We start from the raw sequence: 18,620 nt of genomic DNA on the forward strand, positions 1-18,620 counted from the left end.
TTTTATTATTTTATTGGGCTTCAAAGGCAGACCACTTCCATGATTCCATGTCATAAAAATATACACCTCAGCAGTCCTTTGTGGGGGCTATAAGCTTATATTAAATTATGTGTAAAGGTTTGTATAAATATAGATAACATATATCCACATAAGAACTTTTGATAATCTTATGGAATTAACTCACAATTTAATTATTATTTTAAAAAATATTAATGCTAAAAGAAGACGAAACGTGATAAATCTAAACAAGCAAATTAAATTATCTCAAAATATAAAGTATTCTTTTTAATAATATTTGTACGAATTAATAACCTTTGCTAATTAATAAATTATTATACAACGGGTCATATTAATTTAAAGATGTATTATCATACTTAAACAATTATATACTAAAATAAACATCTCCTGAATTCTGAAATAAATAATTAAATATATTAAACGAATTATTTTAGCCATAGAGAGATAATATATTTTATATAGCGTTTTTTGAATAAACTAAAGATTCTTAGTTCGTCAGCTTTATCATAATAATATTCAAAGATGAATGGTGCTCAGAATGTTTCAAATGCGTGATTGTTGGGTATGCTTGAAGAATAAAATTAATTAATGTCCCAATTTTTTTCATTAAGAAAGTGTAGCGGGGACATTGAAAGTGACAAATGTGAAATAGTCAATTGCCTATTTTTTCTTACTCCTCTCTTCCAAGAAACTTCCCTTTCACAGAATTCAACTGTCTGGTGATCATCTAGAATCATTCTTCTCTGACAGACCAGTTTCTGATACATATAGATAATACACAACATTAGATCTCTATCTTCCAATTCAACATGGGATTCATTTCTGCTTTCTCCCTTTTCTTTCTTTCTATATTTCTTGCTTTCTGCTGCTTGTTGATTCATGCCCAGCAGCCTTATGTGGCAAAAGCTACTACAAATTGTACAAACACAGCCGATTCTGCTCTTGGATACTCCTGCAATGGCCTAAACACTAGCTGCCAAACTTACCTCACCTTCAGATCCCAACCTCCTTATACCAATGTTACTTCCATCTCTACCCTTTTAAACTCTGACCCATCTCAGCTTTCTGCAATAAACTCAGTTTCTGAGACTGCAACATTTGATACAAACAAGTTGGTCATAGTTCCTGTCAACTGCTCATGCTCCGGTGACTATTATCAGGCTAATACATCTTATGTTGTTCAGGCGAAAGATGCACCTTTCTTCATTGCTAATAACACTTTTCAAGGTCTTTCTACCTGTCAAGCTATCAATGACCAAAACAGAAGGCAAACCGTTGATATATTTCCTAACGAAATACTCCACATTCCTTTGAGATGTGCTTGCCCTACGAAGAACCAAACTGATGCAGGCATCAAGTATCTGTTAAGTTATTTGGTCACTTGGGGAGATACAGTTTCAGCCGTTAGTGTAAAGTTTGGTGGAAATACTGGCAGGAGCCTTGAAGCGAATGGGCTAAGTGAGCAAACCCCTACCATTTATCCCTTCACTACACTCCTGATACCTCTAGAGAACCCACCAACAAGTAATCAAACAATATCACCACCTCCACCTCCAGCTTCATCGCCACCTCCACCGCCATCTACTGATACACCCAACAACGGCAGCTCAAGTAAGAAATGGGTTTATGTTCTTGTTGGTGTTCTTGCAGGAATTGTCTTTACATTGGGCCTTGTTACCATTATTTTCTATGCACTCTTTCGTAGAAGTAAGAGGAAACCCGAGCCAATTATTGTCTCTGAGAGCTTTGAGGCACAAGAGAAATCACTCAACAAGAAGTTGGATGAAGAATCTCAGGACTTCCTGGATAGCATATCTAGTATAGCTCAATCCATTAAAGTGTACAAGTTCAAGGAGCTAGAAGCTGCAACCGATAATTTCAGCCCCAGTTGTTGGATTAAAGGATCTGTTTATCGCGGTTATATTAGTGGTGATTATGCTGCCATTAAGAAAGTGAATGGAGATGTGTCGAAGGAAATAGAATTATTAAATAAGGTCAATCATTTCAATCTCATTCGTTTGTCTGGTGTTTGTTTTAGCGGCGGGCATTGGTATCTGGTCTATGAGTATGCTGCCAATGGAGCCTTGAGTGATTGGATTTATTACAGCAACAATGAAGGAAATTTCTTAAGTTGGACTCAGAGAGTACAGATTGCATTGGATGTAGCCACAGGGCTTAACTATCTACATAGTTTTACTAGTCCTCCTCATATTCACAAGGATATAAAAAGCAGTAATGTTCTTATTGATAGTGATTTCAGGGCTAAGATTGCAAATCTTGCCATGGCAAGATCAACAGAAGGACAAGATGGTGAATTTGCTTTGACAAGGCACATTGTTGGTACAAAAGGTTACATGGCTCCTGAGTACTTGGAAAATGGTTTGGTTTCCACAAAGCTAGATGTCTATGCATTTGGAATTCTCATGTTGGAGATGGTTACCGGAAAAGAGGTTGCTGCTTTATACACAGAAGAAAATTTGAACTTATCAGACATATTGAATGATGTTCTTTCTAAGGAAGATGGACAGCAGAGTCTGAAACAATTTGTTGATCCTTCTATGGAAGAGAATTTTCCTTCAGAAATTTCACTTTTTATGATGGTCAGAATGATTGATAGTTGCTTAAATAAAAATCCAGCTGATCGTCCTGCCATGGATGAGATTTCTCAGTCTCTTTCAAGAATATTGACTGATTCACTGAGCTGGGAATCATCAAATGCCTCAGGATACCAGAGATTCAGCAGGAACTTTTAACAGCAAGGTACCTGATGTGAATTTCTGTTTACTTATTAATGGAAGTTTTTCTGTTTTCTTTTTCTAGAGTTTTCTGTTTTAAATGCTTTATTTTGTTTCTCCTACTAGTTAGGTAATGTCCAATACTGTATTGTAATAGCTTTGTTGTATCTTCGAAATTTAGTGATAGTTGAAAACTTCAGAGTAAATTCTCCGTCATCAAGATAGAAATGCACTTTCAGTATCCTTGCGTTTTTTTTTTCATCTATTTCCTTAAATTTCACGCAACCAAGAACATGCAATGCTAATAATTATAAAGAAAAGTTTATCAGATTGTTGACTGTAAAAACGACTATTGGCCCCATTGATATCAACTGGAAGGACATTCCAAATTCAGTATTAACATTAAAAGATTTATTCGAGTAGAATTAGTTCCTCAAGATTATCTATATTAGTTGAATCCAATCCCATTACGTGCCAGACTTGTGCAATACTTGCAGGCGTGCATAATTTGTAGATGCTCTATTCATTGTCCAAGTCAGGCTAGGTTAGAACAGGTTGGTATGCCCCCTTCTGTTCAGTGACACAAGCTAATGCCTTAAACTAATATTATTAAATCACCATATGAATCTCAGGATTCTCTTGGCGGTTAAAGTTCTTTACTACTGCATAAGCAAAATTTACCTCAAAATGATCTCAACCAAGCGAGTGTTATATTCCATCTGCAAATTATCTCAACTGCTTCGATCATGGCAATCATAAAATAATATGCAAGTTGTCTTGAAAAATATTCAATAGACTTTGAAGATTCCATTCTAGAAAGTCTATTTCAATTATTCGGTCTACCTTATGTTATGATATTAATCCAATTTTCACCTAATAAACCTTTAAAGAAATGTGCATGCATATTTTTAAATCCATGGACCGTTTACAGTGGGGCCAACCTAGGTTGGTTTTCATTAGAAAATCCCTCTGATAATCTCATCTTCTAGTCAAGAAAATGATAAAAAAATGTAAATGATTAGAATACACCTGATGTTGCAGAGTTTACCATTTCTGATGATAAATTTTAAATCTTCAAGCTCCTCATCTGCCAGTAGTTTTAGGAAACAAAAACTTTCCTGATGGGTATGTTCCTGCTTAGGTTCCTCATGATTTTCCTCTTTGCAACTCCGAAAATCAACACGCAGCAGAGTTATTCAGGAAATCTGGTTATGAATTGTGACAATAATGATTCAACAGGTCCTTCTCCTGCTTTTCTTTATACCTGCAATGGCAAGGAATCCTGCAAAACCTTCTTAATCTACAAATCTCAACCTCCTTATCATACAGTATCTAGTATATCTAAACTGACATCTTCTGATCCATTAGAGCTTGCCCTGATCAACAATATCTCAAATTTCACTGTCTTGCCAACAAATAAGGAGGTGATAGTTCCTATCATCTGTTCCTGCTCAAGTCAGTACTATCAGGCTAACACCTCTTATATCATTCCGAGCATCTATGATACCTACTTTTCAATTGCTGAAAGCACATATGAGGGATTATCCACTTGTAATTCTCTTATGCGCCAAAACAATTATAGCGAATTTAGCTTGGATGTGGGCATGGAACTGCGAGTGCCACTTAGATGTGCTTGTCCCACAAGCAATCAGTCTGCAAATGGGACCAAATACTTGTTAACCTACTCAGTCAGTTGGGGTGACAAAGTTCGTGCAGTTAGTGAGAGATTTAATGCCAGCATAGACAGTGTAAATTACGCAAATGGTTTCACTAAAGATGATACAACCCTTTTCCCCTTTACAACAATTCTTGTACCACTGTCGACTGAACCTTCAAGCTTCCAGACCATAGTTCACTACCCACCACCACCCTATTCTCCTCCATTTATTCCAGTTCATCCAATCAGGAGATCAAGAAAAAAAATTCATGTTTGGGTAATACCTGTAATTATAGTGTCAGCACTTCCTGTTGTTCTGTTTATTGTCTTGTTGCTTCGGAACAAGAAATCACATCTTGGAGTTCAAAGGGAGAAAGAGGGAAAAAACAAAGAAGAATTACCAGATGACTTTCTTGATCACGTTGCTCATGTGGATTTGGGACTGAAAATCTATACATTCGAGGAACTAAAGGTGGCAACCGAGGATTTCAGCACGAGCAATAGGTTGAGTGATTCAGTATATCGTGGGGTTATCAGTGGACAAGTGCTAGCCATAAAGAAGATGAGCAAAGATGTCTCTAACGAGGTGACTTTACTAAGGAAAATCAACCATTTCAATCTAATAAGCCTTCATGCAGCATGTGAGCATCATGGAGTTTTCTACCTTATGTATGAGTTTATGGACAATGGCTCTTTAAGAGATTGGCTCTACAAAAGGAATTGTCTTGAAGCCCAGAGCTGGAATCGCAGGATTCAGATCGCTTTGGATGTTGCTAATGGGCTTCACTATCTTCACAACTTCACTGATCCTCCCTACGTGCACAAGGACATCAGCAGTAGCAATGTTCTGCTAAGTAGACATCTAAGGGCTAAGATTGCAAACTTCAGCCTTGCCCGTTCAGCAAAGGCAGAAGAACATGTGAATTCGTCATTGAGATTGGCTCTGGGTTCAAAAGGTTACCTTGCTCCAGAGTTTATAGACTTTGGCCTCGTGACCCCAGAGATTGATATATATGCTTTTGGGGTAGTTCTGCTGGAATTAGTCACAGGAAAAGAAGCTGTATATATGCAGGAAGAGAGAAAAGTGCAACTATCAGAAACAATCATTTCAATTATGGAAAAGGAAAATGCAGAAGCTCGCCTTGGCTGCATTGTAGATCCTAATTTGCAATCACAGCATTCCATGGAAGTTGTCCTGCGAATGGTGAAGTTGAGTTTAGCATGCTTGGCCCAGGAACCAGAAAGTAGACCGAGCATGGCTGAAATAGTTTCCGCCCTTTTGAAGATTCAATTAGATGTTCACAGATCATGTTTTTGAAATAAATGCTGGGGTAGCTCTCTGTTAATATATAATGGTATATGTTCCGCATACAATATCTATTTCTGTAAAGCTTAGTGATTGTAAACTTATGTTGCGATTCACAAAAGGGAATAAGTTCTACAACTGCATAGTCTCTGTACATGCAATTAACAGAGTTGATCATAGCAAGAATTTCATACTAGTGATTTTTACATGACATTAATGAAGAGATCTACTTGGACTCTTGTATTCCATTAATTCTATTAGTAAATCAACGAGCTATGACAGGACTAGTTATCTGAATATCTTCTTCCGCTTCTAGGCCAGAAGTCCACGACCTTTCTAATGTCTCCGAACATGACTGGGTTAGAACTGTAAGGTTGAAAACAATTTCTGCCATGCTCGGCCTGGCTGAAGACTTCTCCAGCGTGCACACCCTTGCCAAGTTTGCCAAACTCAGGGCACTATCGATTGGATAGAAGTTCTCCAAGTTTGGATCCATCCGTTTCTTTAACCTCTCTGCCCTTTTCTCTGCAACTTCCATGACACCTTTCATTTCCTTCCACAACAAAACAATCTCACCATTTTCGTTCGTTACCATGGCTTTTTTCCCACAGAGCAACTCTAACAGAACAACACCAAAAGCAAAAACATCAACTTTTTGCAGCATAGAGTCTGTGGTGAGTTTAGCGACAGAGAAATTTGCTATCTTTGCTTTAAACCTAGAGTCAAGAAGTATATTACTTGTTCGTATATCCATGTGAACAACGGTTGGTTGAATATGTTCATGCATGTATTGCAGCCCACTGGCCACATCTAGTGCTATTTGTAACCTTTGACTCCAGGATAAGAAGGCTACAGAGCTTGAAGAAGATGCAGGCTTGGGGTGCAACCACTTATCCAGAGACCCATTTTCTGCATATTCATAGACCAAGAAGCAATCACCATCTGCATTGGATGAAATTCCCATTAGTTTCACTAGATTTGCATGATTCACCTTCTGCAGAATATTTAATTCCTCTGTGATATCTACCTTGGTTTTCTTTACCGCTAAGACCTGTCCATTGATGTTAGCTCTATATACTGATCCTCCTATCCTGTAGTGTTCATGTAGGTCCATGGTTGCCAACAAAATCTCTTTAATGTCATACATGATTGGCTTGCCTAAATAGCCTGAAACCCCAGGAAGTAGCTTATCTTGTATAATCTTAGGCTCAAAACTTCTATACTTCCCTTGTTCTTTTATTTGAAGAAGATCTGTAGTCTCCAAACAGGAACCATTACGATGCAAAGTCATTGTCTTCTTCTTCTTCTTACATGAACAATGAGCATGAACAAGAAAAGCCACAAGAAGGAAGATCAAAAGGGCACCTGCTACGCTTGTAACTATTATGATGACCAAATGATGTTCACTTCTCTGAGGCCAAGAGGGAGATGGTTGAGAGAGAATCGGCATCTGAGTTACAGGGATCAGCAGCGGGTGGTGCACTGCAGTACTGAAGTCCCAGTAGTTATTCTGGATTGCAATATCATGTGGAGATGCATTAAACTTAGCACCCACTTTGAAAATATCATCCTCAGGTTGCCACACATAAGTAATAAGATATTGAATACCATGTTTCATTTGATTCTTGGAGGGACACTTACAGAACAAAGGAAAAACCACTTTGTCACCAGGATGTAAGAGGGTTGGATCTAGATTGGGGTTGAAAGATTCCACTGCTTGCCACTTGGCAAGATTCTCGAAGTAAGTGGTTGAAACAAAATAGAAGCTATCACCAGGCTTGATCTGGTAAGTGATGTTGGCAAAAGAACTGTTCCCTGTGCAGCCACAAGTTATAGGTACAAGTAAAAGCTGGTTTGGCATTAATGGAATGTCCTCAGACACTAGGTTGCTAGCACTCGCAATTGACAGACGACTGACTGCAAATAGATCAGAAATGTTTCCCAGATTCAGAAAGTTTGGTGGCTGGGCATAATATGCAACATAAGTTTGGCAAGGGGAAGGTAAATCCACAGAGCAAGAAAAGTTTGTGCCTTGTGGTGATTGTGCAGTGACATATGTGGTGGAAATGAACAGAAGAAAGAGAAGAAGTACTTGGAAGGAAGAGAGAAAGAAAAGAGAAATTTCCATTGTGAGTAATACTAAGACTTTGCAGCAGATATGTCATATGAGTTTAATAAAATGTAGTTGCAGAACTTGTTTATGGTTGATGGACAAGCTGAAAGATCATTGACATTGTTAGTTTGGAGCTATTGATCCAAATAGAATACATATTCTTTAATGAATATCTGAGAGGCCCTGTCTCTACTTTTGATTTGAATGATTTTCTTGGTTGTCTTCTCCTTGAAATAGACATTAAAGAATATCATGCATAAAGTACATTTTTTTAATGATTCTGTGACAAATTCATACACAAAAGAGAATCAGATAAGACAACCTCGTGTACTAATCATTTTTTGGAAAGTAAATCATTCTTCTGTTAAGAATCTTACATGGGAATCATACTAGTTTAATACAATAATCAAGCTGGGACGGCAAGCAGCTCATTTTGAAACCAAATTTTTTTTATGCAGGCCAATCTCTAGCAAACAACTAACTTGATGGCTTCTCAGAATTGTTTAAGAGAAAAGGAATTTATGATTGTTTCTTCTCTTGGGTTCCAGTAAAAAGGACGTTTGATGTGCTAGTACAATTTCTTATATGAAAAATCCAAGTTGCCCCAAAAGTGCCCGCAAACTGGCTTCTCGAAGACAAACAATTAGTTTCAGTCCTTTGCAGCAAGATACACCAGAACAGACAACTCAATAGACAAATAGCCAAATGAATAGGCTTTCAAATGATTAAAAAAATTCAAAGATGTCAAATTCACATCCCCGCCTTGAGTGGCTACAAGAAGGGAAGAAAGAGACAACAAGAAATAAAAATACCTGGGACACCAGAACCTTAAATTATGACTGTAGTGTAGAATTCCATTTTGGAAGTAAATTTAACATAATGGCTGTCAAAAGCAGTGTAGAGAAAACTCACATGCAGTTCAGCAGTATGCTGCGGGAACAAGATCATGCAAGAAGACAACATTGAATTCTTAAAGCTCAAAGCCAATTAGTGTTACTCTAGTAGCGTCCCTGGAGTGAAGACAGATAATAATGTCAAAGTGGTGTCAATCCTCCAATATCATGAAACAAAGAGCTATGAAGTATAAGAGTGGTGGCGTTATTTGCTGCCAAGGTCTACTGGACAGAATTCATTTCTAGCATTTGATTCAGTCAACCACATAATATACAGCAAGAACCGACGATATATAAATGAAAAGTGAGAACTTATAATATCACAATATAGCCCAGTAGAATTAACTAATAATAGGGCAGCATGATGCATCATGGTGCACTTGCAAATTCAAGTCAAGAAAAGGAGAAAACGGCATTTCATTTTATATGTAAGGCTGTGCCAAAGTTGCAAATACATTCTGAGCTAGTACATTGTTTGCTCTTTGCTGTAATTCCCAGGAAATTCTAGGCAGCAGTTGACTTGAAAGTGTTGGAATAAATATTATACACTCTTGTGAGATCTGCAGAGCTCACTGTCCATATATGACCTCGTAAAACAAGAGGAAGGACATTATTGCTTTCCTCACAGCTTTCTTCTACAATGGCGGCCTCTTTCCGCTTGCCTTCTTTCCAAAGACTCTTGATAAGGAAATCCTTTGTAGCAGTATCAGGCATCAAATTTGAGTTCTTCATGTCTTCGAAAACCCTCCATGCAAGAGCAGCCCTTTCACATTTGCAATAAGCCAGGATCAGTACCTTGAACATATAAGCATCTGGCTCTACACCACTCTGCCTTACTATAGTAAATAATTTTTGCGCAGTTTTAATGTCTCCTTGCAATGCAAAGTGATACATTAACCCAGAATATGTTTGGATATCTGGGCTTATCCCACACAAAATCATCTCTTCAAGCACATCAATTGCATCAGAATTTCTGTTACACTTGGTCAATGTTCGCAATAGAGATGAATACAAAAGCATCAAATTAAATTTTGTAATAGAACCACAGAGTGGTCTGTCATCGCGAAAGACCTTCAATGCAGCATCAGCATTCTTTGAAATGCCATAGAAGTCAATAATCAATCTAATGGTGCTAAAAGGCAATCTCATTCCCTCAATTCTTATTTTGGTTATGAGTTTATCAACCAATTCGACTTTCCCATGCCGTGCTAAAAGGGTCATCATCCTTTGAACTGTATAAACGTCATGAGTGAATCCTGGTTGATAAGCAACCCAACAAAAGAAATACCAAGCTGTTTCAGGCGAACTAAAGTTTCTAAGCACCTTACAAACCAACCTAGTCGTCCACACAAACTTTGCATCCTCCAACATGGACACCACTTCAGGACTCCATTGACTCAAAGCATTTGCCAAAGCTTTTGGGTCTAGCCATGGTTTTAACCTAACTTCACTAGTATCAGTATGAACATCTCCATTATTAACATTCTCATAGTCATCCTCATCATCATCACTACCATCCGAGCAAGATCCTATACTCTTAATTCTCTCATCAGGAAACATTTCCTTTACAAACTCCTTTGTCTCCTCCACAAATCCCGCTTCTTGCATACGCTGCAAAGCTGAGTGCATAGCACGGCCAGGAAACTTCCCATCAACCTTCATTTCATTAACCAACTTTTTCACCTCATCAAATCTCTCTACGCCAACAAACCCATCAACCAAAACTGAATATTGCTTTAGTGTCCTCTTAATTCTCATCAAAGGCAACACACTGAACACCTCAATAGCTGAATCCAACTTTCCTAATTTAACAAGATGCTCAATCATAACAGTATAAGTTCTCGAATTCGGAATAGCCCCTTCATCGATCATTCTATAGAAAATCTCAACAGCTTTTGCATCATTACCCATTTTAGCAAACAAACTCATAATAATATTGTAAGACTCGGTACAAACACGTTTATCACTATGTCTATACTCATCCCATACATCTAAAACTGCATCTAAGTCACCGACTGCAGCATACCATTGCATGAGATTCATAAAACTAACACGAACATTGCAATATTTTCCCACATTAATCTCATTAAGCAGCGACTTCAACTCAAAACTTTTACATGACCTAGCTAAGACTGTGGCTAGGGCGTGAATAGTAGATTGATTATGAGTGAAATGAGGGATATTTTTAAGGATTTCAATAAGGAAAAGAGCCGAATCAGCACTGGGAGCAGAGCGAATTGTGTGAGTTATAACAAATGGGTCCAAAATGCGGGTGTTGTTAAGAAAAGTGGTGATGGAATTAGGTGAATTTGAACGAAGTGCTAGTCGAATTGAATCAATTAATTCAGCCCGCCGAAGGTAATGGGTGAGCTTGTTTGGAAATGGGTCACGAACAAAGAAGCGAATTTGTTGAGTTAGGATGTTGAATTTGTTTATTGTGCGTGAGAAGTGAGTAGTATTCATTGTAGTTTGTGAGGGAAAATGGTTTTAAGTGCTGATTGGGTTAATTTATCAAACATCTGAAGTGGATGGGATGGTGGTCATGGATGGCGACAAACTAGTAAGATCGCGGACTATAATTCCCGCGCCAGACACAATATACGATGGCCTTATATATGATTGGTTTAAAATTCTTAAGAAACGATGTTGTTGAGCTCTCCTATCACTCTTGGCTAATGACTATCCGCTGCTATCTGCTGGTGGTTTTTTTTTTTTTTGAAATTCTAAAATTACAAGAATTAATTATATTGAGTTCTATATACTTAATTATTGTGTTTATAAAGCTTATGTTATTCTTTTTCCAATTTAATAATAACTAGTCATTTATCCGTATGCAGTACGACGGTTATTATTATTTTGATTATATAATTAAAGTGATAAATATAATTTAATAAATTTTTTAATATTTAATATTAATTTATAATATTTTAAAAATTAATAATAAACTAATTATTTTTAAATAATTAAAAATTTTAAAAATTCATTAGTATAATAATATAAAAATTATTTTAAAAATAATCATTAATTAATTTTAGTATTATATAACTTAATACTATAATTGAGTTATTAATTTTTAAAATTAAAATTTTATTATATAACTAAAAATTAATTTATTATTAAATATAATATTAGAAATATAATTTAAGATGTTATTTTTTAGAATTAAAACTATTATCTAATTAAAAATTAATTTATTAATTAATATGTTATTTTTAGGATAGAATTAGTATCATTATCTGATTAGAAAATTATTTTTTAGTTAATATAATATTAAAACATAATTAATATGTTATTTCTTAGGATAGAATTAGTATCATTTATCTGATTAGAAAACTATTTATTAGTAAATATAATATCAAAATATAATAAATATATTATTTTTTAGAATTAGAGTTACTGTTTAGTATTTAATTAGAAATGTAACTTATTAATCAATAAATTAATAGAAAAAACTATAACATTACCCATAAGCTTGAATCCTATGTGTCAAAAATAATACACATGTCAAAATAAAAATCTTACGTGTAAAAAATTAAGCATACGAACAAAAATTTAAGTCTTAGAAATTTATACATATATATATGTATAAGGCATTCTAAATCAAATAAGATCATACCATGATAGATTTTTTACAAATTAATCAAATTTTGATTAAACTTTTTTAGATAATTTATCCCAAAACAAAACAAAAAAAAAATATTTCAATTTTGACTAGTTTTTAGAGAAAGATTATGATTATTTTTATATAGAAAATACTTAAAAAGAATCATAAGGATTTGAACTTTAAACTAATATATTACAAGAACCTTCACAGCATCAAAATTCTTGTAAATAAGCCATCTGTAGTTCCAATTTGATATGCAGGAACAATATCTTATAATATTAGACCATTAGTTTCATAAAAGTAAAAGAAAAAAGACCAAAAATGATAATATTAAAAAGTACATAATTACATATTTAACTATAATTAACATGCTTTCTAGAGTCTCAGCATATTTTCATGACACTCACAAGTGATGCCAACTTTTGAAGACAGAATTATTACTAGAATTGCATATATCCAAGAGCATTTTCATTGCTTATTCAGTCTTCTCAGGTATTCATTTTATGTTTGATCCTATAAAGTATAAACTGTATGACAGTGGTGAGGCATTTTTTAAAAGGGGAGACAGATTATTGTTGTAGTATTTTAACTATTTATATCCAATGACTAAATCAGAGAGGAAAGGATCCTGTCAGCCGAATATGGTCAAGGGTACTCCTGAGGCCGTATTTCCCAACTGCTTTGTTACCATCCCTAAAACCATCTCCATAGGCTGATGATGCATCCGACTCAATTTGGTGTTTAAAAAATTCACCAAGTTTCTTCTCAAAGTCAGATCGCTTTCCCTTCTTTGATGATGTAGAAGATGAGGACGGCGATGATGATGATGAAGATGCTGCCGATGATGATGAAGAAGAAGGACCATCTCCAGGACTAGAGTATATTTCAGAATCCAACCACATATGAGCCAGGACCTGGCATATACCTTCTTCAACCTCTGGACGTAGGTTGGGATAACCTGTCAAAGATGCATATTTTCTTGTTAGTCAACCAAAGTAGCAATGCTATTCTTGATAATGCCATATATGCCATAGAATGTAGAAAAACCTTTAAGTCGAAGCCATGCGTGCATCATCTCATGAGCTAGGATTGAACCTGTCAACAATCTGTATAAAGTTTTAGGATTTATACAGGAAAAATTCTTAACTGCGATGAGCAATGACTTCTGATGCATAACAAAGGAAATGAAGGAAACACCTGGGCAGGCCATATAAAATGAGAATTGCAGTCACTTCGCACCGACGGCTTAGCCTATAAGGCTCAGTTATTAGGTCTATAAATCGATAGCCTGCCCCAATCCTTGGCCTCCTGGACACCTGGTAAATTGGTCATAATAAACATGAAATTCCAATCCAATAAGCAAAAATCTTAGTGAAACTAGATATTATAGTTCAAATGTAGGAGTTCTGAAGAGAAAATTACAGTGGTGATAGTGTGCTCTTCCGACAAGCACAGTCCTCTGGTCTCAGGTAAGTGATGATGACCCTGGCAACAGCAGAAGTAAAATTTAAAACGTAAACAAATAAAGGTGAAAGATATAATAGCACATTCCTAAAGTTGCATTTACAGAAGCCTTACATTCTTTTCTCCTTCCATGGCCTCATTCAGAGCTTGTCTCTCAACCAAAAGTAGAGGAACTTCCTGCTCCACCTTCATATTTAAACCTTCATAAAATTCCCGTATCTCAAAATAGAGAGGTTGGCATTCATGAGTATCCATTATTGCAGAGTCAAGGCACTCTAAACACAGCTTTCGACCATCATCTAGCGATAGATATCTTGTGTCTGTGGACTGCAGGGTAGGAGGGGTTTTGCATTACTAACAATACAACAAAAACCAGAGGTGAATTGCAGGGTAGTACAATGCGCTTTCTTCTGCAAGGTAAAAGTAGTAGCAATATTTATTTCTTCCTTTTTCCCATTTCCTGTGTTTCTTTTCTCATTTTGCACTGAAGAAAGGCAAACCTGTATTCGATTAACTCACCTCCATTCTTTCACAGCTACAGCACCGAGGAGTCCCATCACGCTCGTGCGAGGGGCAATACTTCTGCAACCAAAAAGGATGTGCCCTATACTCGATGAGACCAGATGAGTTTGTTGGAATCTGCATAAATACAAATAAAAATATTAAAGGGCGAGTATCCAATATCTTTTTACTGGTTTGGAGAACATATCTTTTAAAATATGAGAAAAGAAAATGTAGCTTTGTTATTATTTATTTAGCTCATTCAAATTAGTCACATAATATATACTTCGATCCCTCTTGATTTTCTTGGAATAGAACACTGGTAGAAAAGAAAGGGTTGATATTGGCTATATAAAATACTCACAAAATTGTTGCAAACATCACATTTTGGATGATGTCGCTCCTTATAGCATGATTTGTGGAAAGGGCGATTTCCAGACATAGAGAACTATCACAACAAAGAAACGTAAAGTTAGTAAAATATAAGCCAGCTTTTGATACCACACAAGATTTTAAGGATAGTCGAGGATTCAAGCACTTTGCTCATCAATTTCAAACAAAGTTGAATAAGATTTGGACCTCATAATCACTAATTGGCTGATTGCAAGCATTGCAACGAAAACATACAGGATGCCAAACAGCACCCATGCAACTCAGGAAGCGTCCATGACCAATCACAGTGTTGCACCCAGCGCAGATTCTACGAGTGAATCAATGTCAACAACTACATCAGATTTCAGAAAACGTCTGTGATTTACAGAAAAAAACACTAAATAGACAAAATGCAAGCAGCAGTTGTGTCTAGTGTACTTAACCAGTTGTAGTTTTAGGTAAACACAAGAATTTCCACAAGCTGGGGTCATGTAATAGTGCATGTTAAACCATGGATTGCATGCTTGTTTTCTCACAAAGTACTATTGCCATTCTACTGAATCTTCCCATGTGAATTTGGAGAGGAAATTCAATAAAGTGATTTGAGATGATACATCCCGTAGACAACCAAGACCATATAAATGCCTTTAACAGCTTGCATCTCTTTTAAACTTCCTATTCTTTCTTATGTGAAACTTAGTCAAGGCTAAGCTAAGAATAAGATAGCTCGACTTGATACTGCTTTGTTCACTCTAGGTTAGCTCCTCTGAATAAGATGAAATTGACATTTTCCAACTACATCGGGCAAGGACAACATCTGCAATTTAAGTAATTCGTGGTCCAGATAGAAATTCTATGCCACCCATTACCAATGCCATACCAAAGGAAAATGTTAGATTGCGTCATAAGAGTATTTTAGCCCAAGTCACTTTTGGAATGCCAACATTAGGAATTGCAAGGAAAACTAGAAGTCTCTAAACTTTGCACTAATATGCAATGCATTGAACAGGTCTTGCCCACTCAAGTTATGCAGATTATCCTAGCTTCTGAATAAATTCAATTTTATCTCTTTTGAAAAAACTGAACAAGGTAGAACAGTTTGAAGTTTGATTGACATCATATGGCATTTAGGCAACCATTAGTAATAAATAAAATTTCTGCACAACCATATATACCTGTAACCAGATGGAAACAGAACTGGATAAGGTGAAAATGCATTTTCAAAATCATATCGAGGAGGTGAGTTCACAGTTAAAGTTTCTTGGAGCGCTTTAGCAAGTTGTTCATCTTCCTCCAATTGAGCTTTTGCACGCTTTTCATCCTCCTCAGCTCTTGCACGCTTTTCTTCTTCCTCAGCTGTAGTACGCTTTTCTTCTTCCTCAGCTCTTGCCCTCCTTTCGTCTTCTTCTGACTGCTGAGAATCATTGTCTTCCTCTGTTTTAAACACATTTTTTGTTTGACCATTAAACAATAACAAATAGAATAGCATATTAATAAGAACATTTGTTTGTACCCTATGCTTAGACAAATAAACACTAATAGAAAAAAAAAACACTAAAGGGATTGTCATAATAGAGTAAACGATTTTATAAAAGCAGTCAAACATTGATAAATTCACAAATGAGCACATTGGCTGCTTGCCGTTTAACATCAACAATAAATTGTAGTTATTTGATCAGGTTGATCGTAACAACTTGTAAAAGGAAGTCACAATTTACGACTTGGAAAAGACTTAAATCAAAGGCAAGAAATAATAAAGAATGAGCTTTTGCACAGCAATGCAAGTTACCTATAACCTTTTTTCCTTTTTGATCTTCTTCTGAAAGGGAAAGGGCAATAGCACAATCAAGCTCTTCTCTGTCAAAATCTGACAAATCATCCTGCATCCAAGTTTTCAAAGAAATGTAAAAAAAGTGCAGTTGGAAAAACTTAGCTTATGCAAGAAAACAGAGAAATCTAATCTGGTTCACAAAACTTACAAGTTCATCAAGCTCCTCTCAAAAAGCATAGATGAAGCCTAAAATAATGCATTAGAAAATGAATATTAAAAAAATTGTTAAAAGGAAGACATGGTGATTACCGCTGAGCGGTGAGGCTCCTCCCAATATCTATCTTCTCCAAACCTCCCATGATACTGCCCTTTATAGCTAGAACCTTTGAAAATTTTGGTTAGCCAGCCCATAATATGAAATTTTGTTCAACAGTAACCTGAAAAATTTTGGCTTAGAAGGTTACTACATTAAAGGAAATGCATAGACAGTTAAGACTTAAGACATGATTTGTAACAACAAACTTATTTGATCCTCTGCCATTATGTAAACTTACAAGTTGAAAAAATTAAATCAAGAAAAGTGGCATGCTAGGAAACTCCTTAAAAATTAAAGTAGCTGTTTTGGTTGTAGAGTTGGAAATGAATATAAGAACAGCACAAATAGAAAAATATAGCAAAAGTATGCATTAGAAATCAACAAAAGCAGATCCTAATTTGGATTATGGAACTACTTTAATAAAACATGCCAAGCATCAAACTTGGAAGAGGAACTGAGAGACCATTATCCTGTTTTATAAGCATATCAGAAGATACCAGTTGATGAATACAATAAAAGGGGACCTCAATATAGTACAGCCAAATGTATTATTTTTTTTCTATAATCAATCAGAAAATCAAAGCAAGCCAATAAGGATCAATCCTGAATCACCCTATAATTGGAAAATTAGCCAAAAATGTTTGAATTCTTAGAAACTTCAAAAACGATATAATCATCAAACACCTAATACCTCCTGCTTATATTTCCAGATACTGGTAATATTAAATTTTCAACTTAAACACATATTCAAAGAATATGAACAACCCAGAATCAACCAATACCTCACCTAAAAGAAATCAAGAATCTGCAGAAACAATAGAATCTGTTGAATCCAAGATCAGATACATCACCCAATATCCATCAATGCATAGTCAAAAGAACAGAATTACTTGAAAAGCATATTCATCATCATGTTTAGCAGCAACTAAACCTGAAAAGATAACTTGAACCTTTCATTTTGTTGGGGTCATAAGATAAAAAAGATAAAAGAGAGTAAAGAAGAGAACTTTGAATTAAAATACAGATTCAGGCTAAAAGGTATAAAAATGCAAACAGTGTGACCTTTCAAGAATTCAATCATCTATAATACCTTTATATCATCCTTCCTCAAAACCCATCAAACAAAAAATGATTAAAAGATTAAATGCTTTTTAAGGAAAAAAGAAAAAAGAAAAAAAGGACTAATCTTGGAGATAGAGAGAAAGAGAAAGAGAAATGGGTTGGGAGTGAGGGAATCAAAAGGCCCACTTGGGTATATTGTAGTTTGTTGAGTGCCAACTCTTTCTTCCTCCTTTAACAAAGTGGGTCCTTTAGTTAGCAAAATTTTCCACCACATATGTCACTAAATGTCGAGAAAAACAATGAATCTTTTCTTGATGAAAAAGTGAAAGGGGAGCTTCTGGTAGATGTTGGCTTTTATTTATATTCATACATATAAATACACTTTGGTAATGGGGGCGGTGGACTGAGTACACTACCAACTGGACCTACTGGTAGTGGAGAAACAAAGCAAAGGGAAGAGTGATCTTTGATGACACCAAATCTTTTTTTGTCAGTCACCAGTCAAGGCAAATTGCTTTACCACTTTTTACTTGTTGTTTATCCTCTATTAGCATATTGCCACGTTTCAAACTGTTCCTTCTTTTTTCTTTTTCTCTTTCTTTTCTTTCTTTTATCTTTCCTTTTATTTTTCGCATTTGTATATGTAATCCGATCGCGGCTGATCCGGACCTCGTCCGTAGAAATTAGACCGGTCGGTATTAGAACTATTATTTAGTATGAAGAACTGATTAACGTTTCCATTCCATACGACCTAAATCTAAATTTAAATCATATCAAAGTTTTGAAAATTCATGATAAAAGAGGATTA

The 18,620-nt window shown here is 35.7% G+C and overlaps 5 protein-coding genes across 5 annotated transcripts; 2 read left to right on the top strand and 3 right to left on the bottom strand.

The window, feature by feature from the left end:
- Positions 1-650: 650 nt before the first annotated feature.
- LOC8272990 (lysM domain receptor-like kinase 4) lies at positions 651-2,959 on the top strand. Its single transcript, XM_002533232.4, has one exon. It carries the CDS (start codon positions 828-830, stop codon positions 2,769-2,771), a length of 1,944 nt encoding a protein of 647 aa, XP_002533278.1. The 5' UTR covers positions 651-827; the 3' UTR covers positions 2,772-2,959.
- A 778-nt stretch (positions 2,960-3,737) lies between these two features.
- On the top strand, positions 3,738-5,854 carry LOC8272991 (protein LYK5). The gene has a single exon (XM_002533233.3). It carries the CDS (start codon positions 3,875-3,877, stop codon positions 5,726-5,728), a length of 1,854 nt encoding a protein of 617 aa, XP_002533279.3. The 5' UTR covers positions 3,738-3,874; the 3' UTR covers positions 5,729-5,854.
- Positions 5,855-5,981: 127 nt separating this feature from the next.
- On the bottom strand, positions 5,982-7,883 carry LOC8272992 (serine/threonine receptor-like kinase NFP). Its single transcript, XM_002533234.3, has one exon. It carries the CDS (start codon positions 7,842-7,844, stop codon positions 5,982-5,984), a length of 1,863 nt encoding a protein of 620 aa, XP_002533280.1. The 5' UTR covers positions 7,845-7,883.
- A 1,241-nt stretch (positions 7,884-9,124) lies between these two features.
- LOC8272993 (pentatricopeptide repeat-containing protein At5g66631) lies at positions 9,125-11,603 on the bottom strand. The gene has a single exon (XM_002533235.4). It carries the CDS (start codon positions 11,183-11,185, stop codon positions 9,227-9,229), a length of 1,959 nt encoding a protein of 652 aa, XP_002533281.1. The 5' UTR covers positions 11,186-11,603; the 3' UTR covers positions 9,125-9,226.
- A 1,024-nt stretch (positions 11,604-12,627) lies between these two features.
- LOC8272994 (protein DA1-related 1) lies at positions 12,628-18,154 on the bottom strand. The gene is made up of 13 exons (XM_015727847.3): positions 17,841-18,154; positions 17,538-17,681; positions 16,744-16,871; positions 16,453-16,543; positions 15,839-16,097; positions 14,871-14,991; positions 14,656-14,739; positions 14,310-14,429; positions 13,905-14,117; positions 13,749-13,811; positions 13,524-13,642; positions 13,374-13,432; positions 12,628-13,284 (listed from the first exon to the last, which is right to left on the bottom strand). Exons 3-13 carry the CDS (start codon positions 16,843-16,845, stop codon positions 12,938-12,940), a joined length of 1,578 nt encoding a protein of 525 aa, XP_015583333.1. The 5' UTR covers positions 16,846-16,871; positions 17,538-17,681; positions 17,841-18,154; the 3' UTR covers positions 12,628-12,937.
- Positions 18,155-18,620: the final 466 nt, after the last annotated feature.

This window comes from Ricinus communis, chromosome 7, assembly GCF_019578655.1.
Source record: "Ricinus communis isolate WT05 ecotype wild-type chromosome 7, ASM1957865v1, whole genome shotgun sequence".
Lineage (NCBI taxonomy): Eukaryota > Viridiplantae > Streptophyta > Magnoliopsida > Malpighiales > Euphorbiaceae > Ricinus > Ricinus communis.